Raw genomic sequence first — 23,231 nt, forward strand, 5'->3', positions numbered from 1 at the left:
TAATACTTTCAGAGGTTTTTTTTTAAGGCTTTCAGTAAAAACTCTGCACTAAAAAGGGACAAACTAGTGATGCACATGATGAATTTTTTTAAAAAATGACAAATTTGAAAACATATAATAAGTAAAATAAACCAGATAAAGAAAGAGTTCATACAAGATGACTCTATTTATACTAAACTCTTTTTACTAAATATTGTGATATGCAAAACTTAAATATTTTATATACCATTTATTTAAAACATTTTTCTTTTTTGTGGTGCTCAGGTCAAAGCTAGGGCCTCATGCATGCCAGGCAGACACTCTACCACTGAGCCACATCCCCAGCCCTCATACTAAAGTTCAGAAAAATAAAAGTAAATGTATATAGTAACACATAGGAGGTCATTGGTGCTTGATCAAGGGAATGGGAAGAGACTGACTGGAAAAGACCATAAGTGAATTTCTTGGGATGACTGAAATGTTCTGTATCTTAATTTTTACAGTGATTGTCACATGAATGCATATGTTTGGTCATTTAAATGGATGAATTTGTTGCATGTAAATGATAATTCAATAGTTGATTTTAAAATAATTTTAGAAAAATTTCAGAACCAAACAATATAAATTTCCAGAGTGAAACATTCTCCCAAAATGCCCAGCACATTGGATAAAACTGACCCTCACTGAGTTTTTCCTTAAAATTTTTGGGAGTCACCAGGAGAAAGAAGGAAGAATACCCTAAAGACTTCTTCAGAGAAAAAGAGGATCAAAATACAAAGAATCAAAAATCAAATGGATTTTTCAGACTTTTCAATATAGAAGGTAATTATAGAACAGTGCCTTTAAAATTTTGAGGGAAAGGGCTGTGGTTGTGGCTCAGAGGTAGAGCACTCACCTAGCACGTGTGAGGCACTAGATTCAATCCTCAGCACCACATAAAAACAAATAAATAAAATAAGATATTCTGTCCAACTACAACTAAAAGTACATATTTAAAAGAAAGAAAAAGAAAAAAGAAACTGTGAAATGCTCCAGCTACAAAATACCCAACTAAGTCAAGGGAGGAGGGCATGGGGGTAGGAAAGATGGTGGAATGAGAAAGACTTCATTACCCTAGGTACATGTATGATTACACAAATGATGCAACTCTACATTGTGTACAACCAGAAAATGATAAGTTGTGCTCCATTTGTGTACAACGAAATGAAATGTATTCTGCTGTCATGTGTAACTAATTAGAAAAAAAAATAAAATTAATATAAAAAAATAAATAAAAAAAAAAAGAAAAAGAACCCTGTAGTCCCAGCAGCTCAGGAGGCCGAGACAGGAGAATCACAAGTTCAAAGCCAACCTCAGCAACAGCGAGGTGCTAAGCAACTCAGTGAGACCCTGTCTCTAAAGAAAATATAAAATAGGCCTAGGTATGTGGCTCAGTGGTCAAGTGCTGCCCCTGAGTTCAATCCCAGGTACAAAAAAATAAAAATAATTTTTTAAAAAATTAAAAATTTCAGGGAAAAATATTCTCAACCTGAATTGAATTGAATTTTCAATCAACTATTAAGTATAAAACTAGTTAGTATTAAGCATGCAAGTTCTCAAAAAAATTTATCTCATATACCCTTTCTCAGGCAGCTCTTGGGAAATGTGTTCTACCTAAAAAGAGAGTTAACTAGGAAAAAGGAAGGTGTGTATCTAGGAAATAGGAGAAAGTCTAAGGAAATTCCCAGAAGGAGGTTAAAGAGAGATCCTAGGGCAGTAGCTATATATCAGGCTAAAGGGCAACCAGCCCCTGCCTTAGCAGGCTGAACTAGTAACAAGCACATAGAAAACTGAACAAATAATTAAGCATTTTTTGACTGTAGAGAAAATAAGACATTATCATGATGTAGTATGTACTTTAACTGTGAACAATATTTAGCTGTAAAGTTGTGAGCTTTAGACTATAGTTACTGAATATTAGTTTTATAGTATAGTTACTGAGTATTAGTTTACTTTTCTATTGATATATAATTCTGTTGACCCAGTGGTGGAACAAAGGAAATGTAATAGAGATTGGAGGTGGTACTTATGAGTATTAAATCATCATTTTTCCTAGTAGGAATTCAGTAGATAAATATGTAAGATTTAAAACCAAGAAATAGCTGTTGTTATTTAGCAACAAGGAGGTAAATTTGTGTAGAAACAGCTGAAGTTGGAAGTTGTTTTGTTATAAGTCCTAAGGTACTCTTGAGTTTTATTGTAAACATTACAGACTTATTTGACATTTTTCAAAACTGTGTTGAGTGCAACTTTTTATTTATTTATTTATTTTTACTTTTTACTTTGGGCAGTGCTGGGGATCAAATCCAGGGCACTCTGTCACTGAGATACACCTCCATCCCATACCACTTTTAACTTTTTTAACATCTAATTTTAGAAATAAAGAATGGTTGGTAAAGAAACCTGGTTAATATGTTTCTGATATTGTATATTACTGTATTGCCCATCAAACTGGAAGTCTTTGGAGCAAAGAATTTTGATTTATTGACTTCAGGATTAATATGACTGCTGCCCAGTACCTGGCATACAGTAGGCACTACTAAATGTTTATAGAATGAATGAATAAGGTAACAAAAATATTTAACTATCTATGGAAAAATTACAAGCCATTCTGTAAGTTCAAATGGTTGGGATGCCTAAAGTTGCTTTTATCCAGGGAATGAGTATGAAATGAGTATGAATGAGTATGAAATTCCAAACTCTCTTACTTCTAGCATGAGAACACAAATAATTAAAAATCTATAGGCACAGCTTATTAGGTATCTGAATATAGACACTACCCAGAACACATGAGAAATGTCCTTTTGTGGTTCGTTTTAAATCATTCTCTGAAGGCTTAGTCAAAAGACAAACTATTGAAACCCAGCATCATAATAGTAACTTGTCTCTTTTTTTAATATTTATTTTTTAGTGGCAGTTGGATACCATACCTTTATTTATTTATTTATTTATACGTGGTGCTGAAGATTGAACCCAGGACCTTGCACAAGCATGGCAAGTGTGCTACCACTGAGCCACAAACCCAGCCCCAATAACTTATCTCTTTGTATGTATTCTGAGGTCAATGTCTCTATTTGGGGACTTTAAATTTTCCTTTTTGTTGTTGTTGTTGTTCATTTAAGTTGACCCAAATTCACTTGCATCAAACTCTGTACTATGAGGGAGAAATTCTTTGTCATACATAAGGTCACTGACATCCATCTTAAAAGATGTCAGCAATAGACAGCTTTGTGCCATGGGGAAAAAGACTGGACATCATTAGAGAATCCTAACAAAACCATTATAATTATCTAAGGGTTTTAGCACTTTGAGCAGCTGCTTTTATATGGACATCTGTAGGTTCTCTCAAATACACCTATAGAAAACATATGAAATAGGGCTTAGGGAATAACAATGTAGTGGTAAAGTGCTTGCCTAGATTTTATCCCCAACCCTGTACACAAAAATCAGTCAGTCATCTATGTACCTATCTTTCTGAAATAACTGTCATTCTTACATTACTTTAAAATCATTGCTTTTGCTGATACTTCACTATCATTTCTAAAAATAAAACTTTTAAAATTTAAAGTCATTATTCAAATATACAATAAAAGCAACTTTAGTCATTCTCATTTTATTAAATATTATAATAGATTGCCCAATACTATTAGTCAATTTTGTACATGGATTTTTGTGAAGTCTTTTAAACTAAAATGTTAAATAATTTGTATTTATAATGTCTTTTGGCATGAAAAACTCATTTTTTTCTTTTTTTGGTACCAGGGATTGACCACAGGGGCACTTGACCACTGAGCCATATCCCAGCCCTATTTTACATTTTTATTAGAGACAGGGTCTCACTCATTTGCTTATTAGCACCTCGCTTTTTGCTGAGGCTGGCTTTGAACTTGTGATCTTCCTGCCTCAGCTTCCCCAGCCATTTGGGTTTACTGGCATGCGCCACCACATCTGGCTTGGAAATCTCATTTTTAAGTGTTGGCTTTAAGAAAAAAAATTTAAATAATGGTCTCTAAGAATGGTTAAATAGCTTTTTAATCTTTCAATCAGATTCTGGCTTAAGTAGTGAAAAAGAAATTTCCCCCCAAAATTTAAAGGAACACACGTAGCAAGGAAAAAGTACTATCAGATAACTGAAACATTGAGCCCCATAGAAATAAAAGAAAAAGAAGAGAGAATTGGGTCATTACGAAATAAGCATCCTCAAATGATGACCATACCCTAGCTAATTCAGTGTCCAAGAACCACAGGGAAGCGCCTGTATTAGTAGCCAGACACCTGTAAGAAGTTAAATGGCCAAATGATTTCTGTCCCTCCTTATTGAGATTTCATTCCCTTCCCTCTTCTCATTCTCTAGACGTACAGTTGTCAGGGATGCCTTACTCTATGATCCTCTAACCCTGCACTCATCTCTTCAAAGCAGACGCTAGTTTAAAGCTGATCCAGAGCAGGGAATTCTGGGCGGAATATACAGGAAAGGAGTAGTGAGTGTGTGGAGAAGGAAATAGAAGAAAAGATACATTGTTTCCTTCTTTTTTTCATGAAGCTTCTTCAGAAACAAGTTTCATCTTATTTCTGCCTTATAACTCCTGTCAGGATTCTAACATCCCACCCTCTGTCATTTTATTTCATTAGTCTCTTATCTATTCATTGAAAATAACTACTTCATGGCAGCACTTGCTTGACAATGGGGGAAATGATAGCAAGCAGAAAACAGATATAATCCATGGCCCTGAGCAACTCTCAGCATTAAGAAGATAACTATTAACGTGTAATTGCCTGAAAAACAAAAGTAAAATTGCATGAGTACCATAAAGAGAAGTAGGTGGTTCTGAAAGCCTATAGTAATGGAGGACACTGAAGGCTTCCCTGAGAAGGGGTGGCTGGGTGGCTCTGAGAGGAGAAAAGGACTTATAAGCAAAAGAAATAACATGTGCAAAGACTCTGAAGAAGGTGGAAGTGTGATAAATATGAGGAATGGGAAACAGGGTGAAGGTGACACTATATACAAAGGCTGGTGAGTAGATGGTTGCATAGGTTTTTATACTAAGAACAGGGGAGCCACTTCAAATGTTTTAAGCCCAGGGATAAAGTAACTAGAGATTGGCATTTTGAAAATATCTTTATATTTATAATAAAAAGAACAGATTGGAAGAGCCCAGGCTAATCAAGAAGTGAGAGATGGTGGAAACCTTAATAGGGTGGGCATAGAAAGAGATTGTAGAGCTGTTTAGGGAGTAAAGTGAATGAGACTTGGTTGTGTTGAATATAGGGAGTGTGGAAAAGGAGGTCAAGAATGCTTCTTGGGCTTTGGCTTTGTACAATGGGAAATACAAAACTCAAAAAAATAGGGTTTTTTAAAAATTTTTCATTTGTTCCTTTTAGTTATACATGACAGTGGAATTAAATCATGAATTTTGGTCATGTACAATTTGGGATGCTTCTGAAACATTTCAGAGAAAATATCAGGTAGACAATTGGATGTGTGAAAACACAGCTTAGAGGATAGGTCAAAGGCGAGTCTTTAGTATTTGGGTTAAATGATCAATGAAAATGCCATCATGGATGAATTACAGTACTCTTTTCTATAAAGGGTCTAAGTATAAGTGAGGAAGTTGGTCTAAGTGAAGAAACGTTATTTTTAGCTGTGATTCCAACAAATGGAAAACAACACATTTAAAGGAATAAATGTACATTATAGAAAAAAAGCAAGTGAATTGGTCCCTGAAGTTCTGTCACGGGATACCTGCCCCTGTTCCTTAATAGGAGCTACAGTGCCCTGGAAACTGCTGATATCTTATGGGAAGGTTCTATAGCACTGTCATTGTACAAATGTTCTTCAATCTTTTTCTCAATTAAATAGGTTGTTTCCATGGGCTGACCCAGACTACAGTCTACCAGGTATAGCATTGTCTTTTATGTGACCTGTTCTCAGTTCTCAGAAGCAACTTTTAGAAAACAAGCCTTTCATGTATTCAGGATGTGTGGTCAGAGGCTTGTTACACATGGGTCAGATGTTCATGAAGAATCCATAAAGACTACAGAATTGTAAAACCACAAATCCATAAAGGAAGTGGTCCACAGGGTAAGATGCTCCACAGAATTGAGACAGAGAAAATCCATGATTGGTCAAGTCTGGCTCAATAAAATTAGCAGTGTCTTTTCAGTAGTGCTAGGATACGGGAATGTTCAGTAGTTGAGAAAGTGAAGGCAGTGGCCTAGACTCTTATAACTCCAATGGAGTCCTAAGACCACCAGCAGCAACAATGCAGAATCTCAGCTTCTGCCCCAAACCTAAAAAAAATAAGAACCTGCATTTGAACAAGATCCCTTGGTGATTCTCAAGCACATGAATATTTGAGAAGTAATGGTCAAGTTTGGTAGTTGTAAGAGTTTGGATAAAAGCTAGAGAAGGAAGATTAGAAATAGAAATTCAAAAAGAGAAAAGATCCCAAGAGGAAGAGGTTAGGATCAAGAAAACTGACCAACATGGGGGGAAAAAAGTAACACTCTATCTTTGTTAAGAAAAATGGGAAAAGGGGATAAAAGAAGAAGTATGAGAGCCTAGGCAGACACCTGAGAAAACTTCATGGAAAGTTAACCTATTTCTCCCCCAATAAAATTGATGGCCAGGTGAATTGGTGAAGAGGAAACAGAGAAGTTTTAAGCTAAATAATACAGTTTAGAAACTCCTTTCTTTAGCTCTCAGAGTTCTAGCTATTTTTCTAGTATTTTTGGTTAACAGTTCTTTGTATTTTTTATCTATAACTTCTTTAAAAACAGGTATGCATCAATGTATAGAAATATTAAATAATGGTGATATACAATAAGATTTTTGCATTTATGCAAGTAGCTTCATGAGTTATGAACTTCATTAGGGCCAACATTAAATAAGTCAACTACCAGTTTGCAAAAATGTATAAACACTTGAAAAATAATCTTTACCTACAGTTTTTATGTCTAAAAAGTTTGCTAAAATCAATAAAATTATCTGAAAAATTCATCTCACAGATTCATTAGTGATTTATTTAATTGGTTTTTTTGATGACCATTTATCATGAGGTATAGAATCTTCAGAATGAATGAGGGAAATAAAAAACTTGACATGCTTGCCTTTTATATAAACTAAATTTTTGATTTATAGGACACAAATGAACAAACTACTATGGCCTGTCATGTTTTCTTAGTTTCTAATTTATTCAACCTCTGCTCATTATTGATCCTCACAGCAGAGTGGCCCAAAGATAAATTTATTCATTCTACAGTTTAGTCAGGAACAAGCCCAAAATTATAGATTTTCCCAGGCAGATGATGACAGGCAGTCAGGGGGATGACAAATGGCTGTCTTTAGATTTAGTAAGGACAGTTGGGCCAGACGTTTCCAATAAAGATTGAAGCATGCTGGTCAAATACAGGTTCATCAGCGGTCATCATTAATGGTGGAGAAAGCATTGCCATGCAGCAGACACCCATACAGGAGCTTAAGCACCAGCCCTGCAGAGGAAATAGATTTGGCTCCTCAGTATTTTGCAGCACTCCTCTAAGTGATAGTATGACATGATCATTTATCAAACAGAGACTGTCCAGAAAAGTGTCTGCTTCTTTTAGTAACTTATTGAAGGGCAGGAAAGTGAAAGCATTTTATTAAAGACAGGAAGGCAATGAACAACCAGAGCGTATCCAAAGGGTAATCGTATTTCAGCACAGGATTAGTTTAGTCTTAAATAAACATACACTGGAGGGAGTATGTTGAGGGTCATTTATCAAGTGAGGAATAATTAGCAAAACTCTGAGCACTCATTATCTATATCAATTTAAAGTTTTCATACTGTTGTTATTACCTAACTTTTGGATGATGGGCATTGTATTCAACACTATAGAAAAAATACAATGTACAATCCCTTCCTTAAAGGTTTTTAAAGTGAGAGTAATATGGTGTAATTCTCACATAGAATTTATAGCAGGCTGTATTAAATGCTGTTGAATAAATGCTATGGAGCAGGCATAGTCTAGGTTTCAAGGCTGAGGGCTGAAGCTATAGTTTGTGAAGAGAGCTTTCTTAGAAGAAGTCAACTACTTGTTTGTCATTAGGTCAGAAATTTCTTCTTTCTTACAGTTTTTTCTCTGTTGACCAAAATTAAGAGAAAAGGAATTCATTGAGGAATAGCAGGGCAGGCAAAGAGAAAATGAACATATTTCTGATTTACCTCTTTTGTTTCCAGCACTGTATATGCCATGACAATTACTGCAATTATCCTTACTTTATAGAGGAAGTCGTAGGCTTGCCTAAGGTCTCAAGTAAGTAACAGTGCCAAGGAATTTAGGATTGCCTTTAACAAAAAAATAAGTCCTATATTTTCACATAGATTATTTGGATCCCTCGGGGTCAAGCACAGACTTAAATTCTGGGTATATAACCAAAGAATATGAAATCATATCTACTCTATGTTCATTACAGTATTATTCAGAATAACCAAGATTTGAAAACAACCTAAGTACATTACCTTTTTTGTGTAATTCATAATAGACTAAACATCTAAGTTTTAAAATAAAAGCCAGAAATTTTTGGCATATATAAAAACTACTCAAAGTATATTTTAAAGAAAAAAATTTTTTTAGTTGTAGATGAATAGAATGCCTTTATTTTATTTATTTATGCAGTGCTGAGGATAGAATCCAGTGAGGTCACCCATGCTAGGCAAGTGCTCTACCACTGAGCCACAACCCTAATCCTCAAAGTATATTTAATTTCTATTACATAGCAGTTAAGACAAAATATTTCTTTAAAGAAGAAGAGAGGGAGAAGGCAAGAAAATAAATGACAAAAAACTATGGGGAAAGGAAGTGACAGTGGATGGGAAAAGAAATCCAATAAGAGAGAAAGAGGCACTAAGGAGGGCAAACTGGAAGAATTGGCTCTTATGTGCCTTTAATATGTTTTCCTCACATTCAGTTGAGTTGTAGAACACAAAATAAATTATTCTTTTCTTGTAAGCTATAAAAAGCATGCAAAATTTATGACAGTATGTAAAAAATTATACCCAGAGTATGGTGCCAATTTAAAAAGAAATACCTATGCTCAAAAAAGAAGACTGCACAGATATAAAAGTGATCTTTGAGTGACAAAAGTGATATTTTTCTGTTTTTCCTTTTGATATATTTTTCTAAATTCTTTATAAAATAAAAGGCATCAAAATATATTTTTTTGCAATGCCAATTGTCTGTTTACTCGGTACTCCCTAACTACTTTACTCTGTAAACTTCTATAAATTCCACTAAGAATAGGGCCTCTTCTGTAGCACAAATGTTATGTGAGCTGCAGTTTGGGCTCACATAAGGCAGGTATAACCAAGAACAGTACTGTAACTCCCCAAGTCAGGATATCACTTTTTTGCCTTTTCCTTAGTCCCTTCTACTGCCATAGGCCACTTTATTAAAAAAAAAAAAACAGTTATTATGCATCACCTGAATACCTGGCACTGAACTCTAGAACTCTATGAAAAACTGTAATTTTAGAAAACAGCAATTAGGGCTGGGGTTGTGGCTCAGTGGTAGAGCACATGCCTAGCATGTGCGGGGCCCTGGGTTCCATCTTTAGCACCACATAAAAAAATAAATAAAATGAAGGTATTGTGTCCAACTACAACTAAAACATAAATATAAAAAGAAAACAGCAATTAAAAACAGTAATGATCATGCTAGAAGTACAGAAAATTATGAAATACTTATAGCTTACTTTTTCTTCTCTAATTGTAGGATTTGGAGTTTTTACTGAACAAGCTGGTGAAATTATGTAAAATGGATCTAAATGGAAATCCTGTTTGTATCAAACCAAAATACAGGGACAGAATAATATTGGTGTCCAAATCATTGGGTATGTATTTTACATTATCATAATTTTTACAGGGAAAGACATCTGTTCAACTTTACAGTTAAATTTATCTGCAAACTTTCAGAAATATAAATATGACATCTTGAACTATGAAATGTCATCTTAAAATTCAGTATTTTGAATAAGAGCAAAAATTAAGAAAACTGCTAAATAAAGTATGAAAATATCTGTTGTTCAGAAATAAAGCACCAGACTCTTTAAAGATAAAATATAGCTGATATTAAGGAAAGTGGTTAGTTACAAATGTGTAAACTTGATGACCTTTTGCTAAACTTTCATTGGCACAAATCCTCTGATGATCCCAAGAGACTCCTTAGTTCTTGGTTCTGTAGATAAAATTGATCATGTTTTCATTGTTTGACATTTGCCAATGATACCCAAACATACAGAAGTGCCTTTTGTTTGAAAGGGAAACAGAATGATGAATTCCTTTATAAAATCCTTAAAAATAATAACATTCCTGAATATGCACTATAATGGAGGAAATGGACAAAAGCACTTGATTAATAGTGACCACAGTTACATAGCATCAGAGAGACAGGCAATACTCTCTCCAAGTAAGGAGCCTCATGAGAACATTTCCTATAACAGTACCTTTGTGACATGATATGCTTGAATTTAAAAGTTAGCTGTATGATAAAACCACTTTGAAGCTCTAGTAAATTTTGATAAATCATAATGTTAGTTAACTGATTAATCATAATACTAATGTTATGATTCTCTGGAAGGAGGATGAAAGGCATATCAGAAAAATGCAAGGGCCATACAAGATGAGAACAGAGAACACACAGGGACAACAGTCAAACATAGTTGTTTTGAGTTTTTTGGGAGGTTTTGTTTGTGTGTGTTTTGGGAGGAGTTACTGGAGGTTGAACCCAGGAGTACTCTACTTCTGATTTACATCTCCAGCCCTGCCCCACCCCTTTTTTTGAGACAGAGTCTCACTAGGTTGCCCAGAATGACTTCGAACTTACAATCCTACAGCTTTAGTCATGTATAGTTTTTAAAAACTCTACAAATAATTCTGCTTGTAGTCCATCATCCATCCTCCCATCCCCTTCCACCTCTGCTCACACAATGTTGTATTAGTCCACTTTCATTGGCATGCAGAGTAAAATAAATACAATTAATGCTTTACTAATTGGAGACTATAAAAGATGTAGAGATAGCTATATTGATTACCAAATAAAGAGGGTTTATTCCGTTTATTTTGAATAAATCTTTTCTCTGACTTGTTTGCGATTACAAAATTAATACATATTTTTCTTGCAAAAATACACAGAAGAGGGCTGAGGTTATAGCTCAGTGGTTGAGTGCTTGCCTCTCATGCATAAGGCACTGAACCTCGATCCTCAGCACCACATTAAAAAAATAAATAAAACAAAGATATTGTGTCTATCTACAACTAAAAATTTTTTTTAAATACATAGAAGAAAATATAACTCATAATCCCATCATAAATCTGCTGTTAACACTTTAGTGTATGTCTTTCCAGGATTTTTTCTATGCACATATACACATATAACAAATTCTCTTTAATTTTAGCTTTTCTTATTCTCATTTCTTTCTTTTTACTAAGTGTAAAAATAAAATCAATGGAAGACATGGTTTGATGTATCCTAGTAAGAAGGACTTTTAGGCAGCCATATTATGTTTCATAAATTACCCATTCTTCACCAAATGGAACAAGCATATATTTGGTTTACTTGGCATGAATGGAAACAAATTTCATGCTGAAAGCAGCTCATTAAAAAAAATAAATCTCATAAGATCTTGTGTCCATTACCTGGTTTCTATACATAATAACCTCAAAATCATTTGCTAAAAATGAGATGGAATCAAGTTAACTGAGGCACAATCCTCTAGTCACTGCAAATTCTGTCTCGGACATTAACATAAAAAAGAAAAAATTGGCCAAGCACAGTGGTGCATACCTGTAATCACACAGATTCAGGAGGCTAAGACAGAAAGATCATAAATTTGAGGCTAGCCTCAGCAACTTAGCAAAATCCCATCTCAAGATTAAAAAAAAAAAAAAGAATTGGGGATGTAGTTCAGTGATAAAGTGCCCCTGAATCAATCCCTAATTTTTAAAAAAACTGTGTTAAAAGACTTGGATTTTTCATTCCTTTAAAAAAAAACATTTTTTTTTAGTCGTAGATGGACACAATATATTTATTTATTTATTTTTATGTGGTGCTGAGGTTCAAATCCAGTGCCTCACCCGTGTGAGGCAAGCACTCTACCACTGAGCCACAGCCCCAGTCCATCTTTTCTTATGTTTATAATAGATGTTTTTAAAAATATGTACTGATTACACACATTCCATCCAAAAAATAACATATTATGTAATTATTAATAAAAAATGAACCAGGAAAGATATGAATAAATTAAATTGTTAAGAAAACTGAACATAAAAGAATGACCCTTAATGTAAAGTTATAAGTACTAAGATATATTATGATAAAACATTTAACCAATTTCTTGAAGTGCTATTATTCAGTTAAGAAAAGTTCATGAAACAAAAATACGAAGACACTGTACTTCTAGGGTTCAGGGTTCTAATTTATACATTAGTCCCCCTTTATCTGTGGTTTTCTTTCCAAGATCAGAAAACACATTACAGTACAATAAGATATTTTGAGAAACAGCACATTCACTTTTATTACAGTATCTGGATATAATTGTTCTATTTTATTATTAATTATTGTCAATCTCTTAATATACTTTTTTATAAATCAAATTTTATCATAGGTATGTATTATATAATAACACAGTGTGTATGTATGTGTATATATATATATATATATATATATATATATATATATATATATATAGTATTCAGTAGTTTCAGGCATCCACTGGGAGTCTTGAAGTATATATACCATGAATAATTGGGGACAACTGTGTTCCAGTTTCATCAATTTATTTTGTGCCTTGGATGTAACACAACATCATAGATCATATTTAAATGGCAGTGTTAATAAATTCAGCAGCACAATTAATATTTTATCAATTCTCATTTTTCCTGAAAGAATATGATTTATTTTACTACATCCTTACCACTGAATAGTGGAAGATATTACATGCATGATGAGAGAAAACATTTAATTTAAAAATTATACAGGAATGTTCTTAGAAAAGATAAGACTTTGTATAAATGAAGACCACATAAATCATCTTATCTATGTGATTACAAATGCAAATAGGGCTGGGTGCCATGGAACATGCCCATTATCTCAGAGGCTCAGGAGGCTGAGGCAGGAGGATTGCAAGTTCAAGGCTATCCTGGGGGCAATTTAACAAGACCCTGTCTCAAAATAAAAAATAAAAAGGGTTGAGGCATTATAGCCACCCCTGCATTTGATCTCCAGAACTGAAAAAGGTAATATAGGAAATATAAGATAATATATAAGAAGAGAATTATTCAGCCAGGTGCAATGGCATACAAGGCACACACCTGTAATCCCAGCGGCTCAGGAGGCTAAGGCTAAGTTCAAAGTCAGCCTCAGCAAAAGCAAGCTGTGTGATAAGCAACTCAGTTGAGACCCTGTTTCTACATAAAATATAAAATAGGGTTGGGGATATAGCTCAGTGGTTGAGTGCCCCTGAGTTCAATCCCTGGTACCCCCAAATATGAAGAGAATTATCCAATATTTTATAGTATACTCATATGCAAAAGAACTATCAGCCATTAAATGTGTTTAAAATTTTTCTTTAAAATTTTGTGTTTAAAGAAAGATAGTAATGCTCACAATTCAATATTTTAAAAGCAATATGTAAAACTATATAACTAAAAAATTCCATTTATATAATATACATGTAAATACACATAAATGAATAGCAAAGAAAAAATTGCTCAAAAATATTCTAAAGTGTTATCAGTGATTTTCAGTGCTTATTCCTTGTGGAATAAGGCAATTTTATTTTTTTTCTTTTTGATATTTTATATGTTCCAAATATCTTACAACATATAAAAATTATTTGTGTAATTTAAGAAGCTCAATATTTTAGAACTTTTTTAAAGGAACAAAATGTAAAGATAGCTGAGATCTCACCTCAGAAACAAGATGTAGGCTTTTACATCTATGTCCTAGAATATAATAAACATTATGTGCTTTAAAAATACCATGCTACATATTTAAACCTTGTTATCCATTTTAACAAAAATATTTTTCCTAATAATAATAATCATATTATTTAAGTCAAGAGAATAGTCTATTTAATTATCATTGTGTATAATAGCATTTTTGCTTTTAAAAATAATATATAGTCTATATAAGTCTATATAAAACCCTAGAAAGGGGACCATATGCCAAAATTGTTTATAGTAATTATCTTTGGCAGTGATGAGGGAGGGGAATATGGATAGTTACAGTGCCTTTTCATGTTTTTTACCATCACATTTCAGTTGTTTGTAAAAAGCACATATTGAAGTTAGAAAAAAATTAAAAATTAATGAAAATTCAACAAAATACGTCATACAAATGAGGTCAGTTATATGGTGTAACTTAAGTTCATGTACCCTATATCAGAAGTGTATATTTTTATTTATACATTCATATGTATATATTTTTTAAGATATTTTTTAGTTGTTGATAGATCTTTATTTTTATTTATTTATACATGGTGCTGAGAATCGAACCCAGTGCCTCACACATACCAGGCAAATGCGCTACCACTGAGCCACAGCCACAGCTCCTGTTGTATTTTTTTTTTTAATTAGACAAACGATTTCTTTTTTTATTATTTATTTATTTATTTTTAGGTGTAGATGGACACAACACAATGCCTTTATTTTTATGTGGTGCTGAGGATCAAACCTGGGTCCCGCCCATGCTAGGCAAGCCCTCCACCCCTGAGCCACAACCCCAGCCCCTCCCTGTTGTATTTTTAATATATGTATTTTTTTCCAGAATTTCTTGATGGAAAGGAAATAAAAAATGTGGAAAGACAATTCCTAGTAAATTGGAAAGCATCCAAAGAAGCTAGAAAAATCAGCAAGAAAAGGAACAGTAAAAATGAGTGTGAAATCAACTCTTATATAAGTAAGTGCACTATCCCTCAGTAACTACTCATTAACTTGCCACTTCAAGAACATGGATAGTCTAACAAACAAAAAACTATCAAGAAAGAAGGAGGGTTTTGTTTAGATTTAAGGTTTTTTAAATTTTGTTACTTATTTACTTAGTTGTGAATGAAGATTAAATGCAATTTATTGCTAGGAAATGAAAATGGTAGCCACTATAAATAAAACCTATGGTTGGTTTGTACTGGGTGTGACTATCAGCCATACAAACATAAGGCCACAGAGTGGGAAAAATGTGTGATTTTATTCCAGCAAAAGTGTGTGATACAAATGGTCAATAATTATATGTAAAAAATATTCAACATCTTTAATCATCAGGGAAATACAAATAAAAACTACATTGAAATTCTATCTCATCCCAGTCAGAATAGCCATTATCAAGAAAATTTAAAAATAGCAAGTGCTAGTAAGAATGCAGGAAGAAAAGGAACTCTGCACACTATTGTTGGGAATATGAATTAGTACAGCCACTGTGGAAATCAGTAAGGAGGTGCCTCAAAAAAATAAAAAAAGAACTATCCTATAATCCAGCAATATCACTCCTGAATATGTCTTGAAAAAATCAAACACAACAGAAATATCTGCATACCCATTTTTAACAAGGCAGCATTCATAATAGCCAAGCTATGAAATCAGCACAGATGCCCATCAAAAGATGAGTGGATAAAGAAAATGTAGTATATATACATAATAGAGTATTACTCAGCCATAAAGAGCAACAAAATCATGTTATTCACAGGAAAATGGATAGAATTGGAGATCATCATTTCAAGCAAAATAAGCTGACAAGTATCACATGTTTTCTCTCCTATGTGATCTCTAGGGGTGGAGGAGACAGCATGAAGTAGAAGGGGAAGAAGATGTGGGAGAGAGGGCAGGGAGGCAAGAAAGGATAACAGGAAGAGTGGATATGATCAGTATACATTATATATACATGTATGAAAATGTAATGAAGAAACAGCCTTTTGCAATTAATATGCACTAATTATAATAAAAATGGGTTTTAAGAGTGCACAAAGCTGGGTGTGGTAGTACCATTTCTGTAATCCAAGCTAGTCAGGAGACTGAGATAGGAGGCTTACAAGTTCGAGGCAAGCCTGGACAATATAGTGAGACCCTTTCTTAAAAAAAAAAAAAAATGAACAGAACCAGTAAGTATGTCTTACAGTACATAAATGGTAAAACAATAATCAGCCATGCAAATTGTGAAACCTAACTCACTAATATATTGATTTAGGAACAGTACAGACATCAAGATAGAAAATAAAAATCTATCACAACTGCATCTGGCCTATACTCTGTAGTCTATCTCCCTTCTTATGCACATACCTCAAAACCTAGATATTTGGATTTAAAATATGCCTAAGGTTGTGCTTACAAAGGACACAAGAACCTCAGTGGGCACTGTAATTATATGCCCGTAATCCCAGTGACTTCAGAGGTTTATAAGGCAGGAGGATTCTAAATTCAAGGCCAGCCTGGTCAACTTAACAAGACTTTGTCTCAAAATAAAGGGCTGGGAATAGCTCAGTGTTAAAGCTCCCTTGGGTTCAATCCCCAGTACTGAGAGAGAGAGAAAAAAAGGAGGTTTTCTCTACTGAGAGAAAAAAAAAGAGACACTAACCTCCCTTGCCTAACTAACAACTAAATGTAACTAATTGTAATGTATAACAGTTGTCTTTATTATATTTGAAAGCATCCTAGAATTAACTCTTCACAAATTCTGTAGTCCCAAACATTACAATGAGCCTAATCCTTCCTTCCATTATAGTGTTTGGATGTTCATGTTTTTGTTCCACAGCTGACTATGACAGGGGATGAGGGGCATAGCAAAGGGTTTAGGCCCAGAGAAAGGGAAAGGCAAACGGGAACAGTGTAATAACTCTTTATTCAGATATTATGGATGTTGTATCCTTCGAATTTTGTCACTCTAGAACAAGAGATTGAGCTAAGGAGGAGCAGGGCTGAAAAGGCATGCAGCTCTGGTGATCTTGTTATATCATGTCCATTGAATATGAACTATACAACATCATTTAAGAGAAGGGGACTTTGGTATCTGACAGTACATACATGAGAGTTACTGTTTGCTAAGTGAATTTTCATGGTCTGAAACTTGGGAAATAGCAAAAATTTTTCCTCTATTAATCTTTCCCCCTTACTGGCTGTGAAGGGCAGGATGAGGTCCAGGGTAAGAATGACAGTATTATAAGTATTTTCAGTATTACATTGAAGATGCCAAAGCACTTTATTAATATTGAAGTAACTATAGAATTCAATACCAATGCACACCCAAAGTTAAGCCTATGCTACAAATAATTGAGTTTTTTTCATCTGAGTATATTTTAAATTCAAGGACAAAAAAATTAATTTTTAACTTCTCCCAATGAAATTTGACAAAATAATGGTTGTAATGTGTCTTAAAGTTTATAACTTTTAAAAATTACAGTCATTTTTCTCAAGACAAGCTTTATTCATCTTTTTATAATCTAGTGTGATACCCAATTACCAAAAACAAACTTTAAGATTATAGAAATCCATTAATATCAAAGAATCTGAAAAGGAAATTTCAGTAAGAGAGCATCAATAATAAAATACTCCAGAATCAACTTAATTAGGAAGGTGAAAACTTGTATTCTAAAAACTATAAAACAATGATAAATTAAATAAGACACAATTAAAAGACTTCCCATGTTCATGAACTGGAAGATTTAATATTATTACAATATCCATATGACCAAAAGTGGTCTACAGATTCCAATCAATGCCTATCAAAAAATCCCAATGACATTTTTTATAGGAATAGAAAAAATTCTAAATTCATATGGACCCACAAAAGATCACCAATAGTCAAATCAATTTAGAGAAAGAATAATAAAGTTAGAGGAATCACATTTCCTGATTTCAAAATAATAGTACAAAGTTATAGTAATCAAAAAGGTATGAAACTTGCCTAAGACAAACATATAAGAGCAATGGAATAAAAGAGAGCCAAGAAAAAAATTCACACATATACAGTTAATTGATTCTGCCAAGAATATACAATGGGGAAAGGAGAGTCTCTTCAACAAGTGGCACTGGGAAAACTGGATATTCACATGCAAAAGAAATGAAACTGAATCCTTTTCTTACATCGGACTCAAATATCAACTCAAATGGATTAAAGTTATGAAGACTTGAAACTATAAAATTTCTAGAAGAAATCTCTGGGGGACAGTTTCATGGCATTCATGTTGGCATTGATTTCATGGTTATGACACTAAACGCACAAGCAACAAAAACAAAAATAAATAAATGAACTACATCAAATGAAAGAGCTTCTGCACAGCAAAAGAAACAACAGAGTGAAATCTACAGAATTAGAAGAACATATTTTCAAACTATACATCTGATAGAGGTTAATCTCCAATATGTATGGGGATTTTTACAACTCCATGGCAAAATAACAACTAATAACCTAATTTAAAATTGGGTTATGGATTTGAATACCTCCAAAAAGGATATAAAAATGACCAGCAGGAATTTGAAAAAAAATGCAATGTCACTAATTATCAGGAAAATGCAAATCAAAACCCAATAAGTGGGGGTTGGGGTTGTGGCTCAGTGGTAAAGCACTTGCCCTAGCACATGCAAGATGCTGGGTTCGATCCTCAGCACCATATAAAAATAAATAAATAAAGGTATTGTTCCCAATTACAACATATATATATATATATATATATATATATATATATATATATATATATATAAATAAATAAAAACACATATGTATATATATAATATACATACAGACACACACACACACACATTCTCATTCACACAGACACACACACACACACACACACACACACACACAAAATAAGTGCCCAGTGCAGTGGCATATGCCTTGATCCCAGCAGCTTGGGAGGTTGAGGCAGGAGAATCTCAAGTTCAAAGCCAGCCTCAGCAAAAGAAAGGTGCTAAGCAACTCAGGCCCTGTTTCTAAATAAAAATACAAAATAGGGCTGGGGGGCTGGGGATGTGGCTCAAGTGGTAACGCGCTTGCCTGGCATGCGTGTGGCCCGGGTTCGATCCTCAGCACCACATACAAAGATGTTGTATCTGCCAAATACTAAAAAATAAATATTAAAAAATTCTCTTTCTCTCCCTCTCTCTTTAAAAAAACAGACAAACAAACAAAATAGGGCTGGGGATGTGGCTCAGTGGTTAAGTGCCCCAAGTTCAATCTCTGGTACCACTCCCCGCTGAAAAAAAAATAAGTTTTCACTGCATACCTGTCAGGAAAGCTATTATATTTGGGATTCCTGGTGGATGGGAAGGAAAAGACTGGATAGTTCAGTGGTAGAGTGCTTTGCCTAACATGCTCAAGGTCCTGGGTTGGATCCCCAGCACCGCCAAAAAGAAAAAGGGGAAAAAAGAAGATACTTGTTGGCAAGGCTGCAGAGAAATGAGAACCTCTGTACACTTGATAGAAATGCATTGTGCAGCCACTCTGACAAAAGAGTTTGGAGGTTTCTCAAAGAGTTAAAAAAAAAAAAAAAAAACCAAACCTCTTATATAACTCAGCAATCTCACTTCTGAATATATTCAAAAGAATAAAAATCAGAATCTTTAAGAGATATTAGTGCATTTATACATAAAATGGAACATAGAACACTATTCAGCCTTTAAAAAATTCCAGAAATTATGCAATGTGCTACAACATGGACGAACTTTCAGCAAACAAGCCAGTCACAGACACACTTCATGATTCCACTTATATCTAAGATTATCAAATTCATGGAATGCTTTTGCCCAGAGGTTGGGGGCATGGGAGTTATAAATCAGGCATAAAGTTTCAGTCAAGCAAGATGAATAAGCTCCAGAGATCTGCTATGCAAGATTGTACCTAAAGTCAACAATGTAGGAGACACTTTAAAAATTTTTCAAGAAGATCTCATGTTACATGTTCTTGCTACAGTTTTTTAAAATATTTTTTAGTTGTTGATGATGGGCATTTATTTTATTTATTTGTATGTGGTACTCAGAATCTAACTCAGTGCCTCACTCATGCTAGGCAAGTGCGGTACCACTCAGCCACAACCCCAGCCCCTTGCTACAGTTTTAAAAAGACATAGAATATTATAGTATAGAAGCTTCTATTCATATATGTAGTCCTATAATGATAATCATTAATAATTTAAAATGGAAAGCACTCAGGTGTAAAAGAAGAGGGAGACAGAGAAGAAAAGAGAGCTGATATATATTATGTAAATATATCAGATATTTATATATATTAATGCATTTAATCATATAACCTGTGGGGCAGATCCAATTTGCAGGTGAGAAAGCTGAGTTTCAGAAAGATTGAGTGATTTGTATGAGGTCACAACATTATGAGAGGTTATTTAACTTCATAAAATAGATTTGATCTAAATCAAGTTATTTAACTTCATAAAATAGAGTTGATTTCTAATCAACACTCTAACATTGGCTGGATTGTGACTATAAGTACCATAATGACTTCTCTACTTAAAAGTTCACTTCAGTTTGTGGGGGCAATTTAGGAAAATCTGCAGTTATGGAAAGATGTGATATGTTAATGATTTTTAATATTTATTTTTTAGTTGTAGTTAGACACAATACCTCTATTTCATTTATTTATTTTTATGTAGTGCTAAAGATCAAACCCAGGGCCTCCCATGTGTGAGGCAAGTGCTCTACTTCTGAGCCACAACCCCAGCCCCATAAATGATTTTTATAAGTAAAAATGAGCTAGAAGAAAAAGTGGGATAATATATTGTGAAGCTACTTAAAATTGAAGAGCATATTCAAATAGATTATAAGATTTATTAGATCAAAAACTAAACTATTAAGATCAAATAAAATAAAATTTAAAATGAAGACTGACTAGCTGTAATAGAAAATTATCTGGACCTTCCTCACAAGTTATTCTCCCTGATCAGTTGTGGATCCCTTCATCATCACCCCTGCACATTTTCCATCCCCATCCAGTTGGTACCGAACTGAGTCTCTCAGGATTAAAAGCAATGACACTACTAAGATATATGTGTGTAATGTGCAGTCATTTTATTTTTATGTATGTGATCAATAGCAGCACATAGGTTTTATGTAAGAGGCTCCTTTATTACTACTGACAAGAAAGAAAATGCATGAATTAAAACTAAAGGATAGATTATGTAATTTTTAAATCTACACTATCCTTTCAGGTCTTTTTTTTTTTTCCTTATGAACATAATAACATAGCCCCTTTTCAGCTCTTTAGAAGAGCAAAGATGAACCTTTTAAAGTTACCTCTACACAACCAAGTACATTTTATGTGAATTGGAATTCTTAAGAAGATAGTAATCTTTGTGTGTGTGTATGTATGTGGTGCTGGGGATCAAACTAAGGCCTGGTGCATGCTAGGTAGGCAAGCACTCTATCACTAAGCTACAGTGATACTAATTTTTGTACATGTTAATCTTTTACATTTTTAAATGTTCTTGATAGCTTTGTAAGTTTGAAGCTCTAAACTGAGAAATAGAGTCAAATTGTAGGGATTATAATTTCTGATTTAGATTATATGTCAAGGATCCTACAATTAAAAAATAATATTACCCTGGGGATGGGGTTGTAGCTCAAAGGTAGAGCGCTTGCCTAGCATGCGTGAGGCATTGGGTTCAATCCTCAGCACCACATAAAAATAAAAAAATAAAGGTACTGTGTTCATCTACAACTAAAAAAATATTACCCTAAATATGGCTACATAACTCAAAATGGGGAACTTAATCAAATACTTTAATAAAATTTAAAACATACATATTGTTTAGTATTTATTTGCATGGTGTTCTTATGGAAAATTCACATATTTGTTTATTAAACATTTGTTAAGGGGGGCTAAGGATGAGGCTCTGGATACACTCCCAACCCCCCAAAAATTAATAATAATAATGCCTAGTATTATTCAAGGCACTGATGACTAGAGATAAATAAGGTAGTCCCCACTCAAAAGGACAGGACTAGTAAAAAGGAGAGGCAATGTGTAAACAGGTAAATGTTAAGTGCCAAGTAAATAAAGGTCTGAACATATTCCAAAACTTATACATGTCTAAATCCCAAAGGCACTTTGAAAAAACATATTAACTCAGAACAGCAAAATTCAAAGGAGTTACATTAATGTTAGCATACCCATTTTATAAGAATTGACCATAAACTCTCCTGTATAGGTTTTTTTTAAATATTTTTTAGTTGTAGATAGACACAATACCTTTATTTAATTAATTAATTTATTTTTATGTAGTGCTGAGGATCAAATCCAGTGCGCCTCACACATGCTAGGCAAGTGCTCTACCACTGAGCCACAGCCTCAACCCTGGAGGTTTTTAATGTATAAAAATTGTGATATTTTAGGGGCTGGGGTTGTAGCTCAGTAGTGGTAGAGCACTTGCCTCTCATGTGTGAGGCACTGGGTTCAATCCTCAGCATCACAATAAAAATAAATAAACAAAATAAAGATATTGTATCTAACTATAACTAAAAATATTTTTTAAATCTGTGCTATTTTATCATTGATTTTACCGTGATTTCATTTAGCTTTGACTCTTTATAAAATATAATTTTAGATAATCTACTGTAATATATCATTGTTACAACTCAGTTATTAGTTTCAAAGCAGGATGCTTTTAATTCTTTGTATGCTACAGGTAACTTTGAAACAATGCATCACATAGTTCCTGTTTATTACCCACAGGTGGGTAAGCCAAAATTAGTCTTTTTCTCCGACTCACAGAGATTTCTTTTAAATGGAAATACATCTCCAGAAAGCTGCCAAGAAGATAACACTAAAATTATTGAAGATATGGGGTAGGTTCTTTCAAATATTTCTATTATTTTCCAGAGGGACATCTGATCATCAATACAGATGTAGGGAGGCCCTCTCTTTGTTCTCAAATCCTCCTTATCCAAGCACAAAAAAAAAAACAAAAAACTGTACTATTGGTCAGTCATAAAGTTGCAGTGGAAGAAGTAGTTCAGAAGAGTTGGGAGTTAGACTAGATACAGTCACTGAGTTGGGGCAGGGTGACTCAGGAAAGTCCCAGAAGACATAGGTAAATATGTCTGAATGATCAGGGATCATATCATAGGCCCCAGTTGACCATGGGTGCCCAACCAGTGTGTATGTGTTGAGGGGTGGGCATTGGGGCAGAGACTGCAGTAAGGGCATAGAGTTACAGAAAGGAATTAGAGCCCAGAGGA

The 23,231-nt window shown here is 33.9% G+C and overlaps 1 protein-coding gene across 1 annotated transcript in view; it reads left to right on the forward strand.

The window, feature by feature from the left end:
• Positions 1-23,231, forward strand: part of Ppp1r42 (protein phosphatase 1 regulatory subunit 42) — a 51,847-nt gene that overhangs the window by 22,205 nt on the left and 6,411 nt on the right. Inside the window, exons 6-7 of the mRNA XM_076836151.2 lie at positions 9,772-9,889; positions 14,824-14,955. Of these exons, the coding sequence (XP_076692266.1) occupies positions 9,772-9,889; positions 14,824-14,955 (250 nt within the window). The remainder of the gene's footprint in view (positions 1-9,771; positions 9,890-14,823; positions 14,956-23,231) is intronic.

The sequence above is a fragment of the Callospermophilus lateralis genome, chromosome 16, assembly GCF_048772815.1.
Source record: "Callospermophilus lateralis isolate mCalLat2 chromosome 16, mCalLat2.hap1, whole genome shotgun sequence".
Lineage (NCBI taxonomy): Eukaryota > Metazoa > Chordata > Mammalia > Rodentia > Sciuridae > Callospermophilus > Callospermophilus lateralis.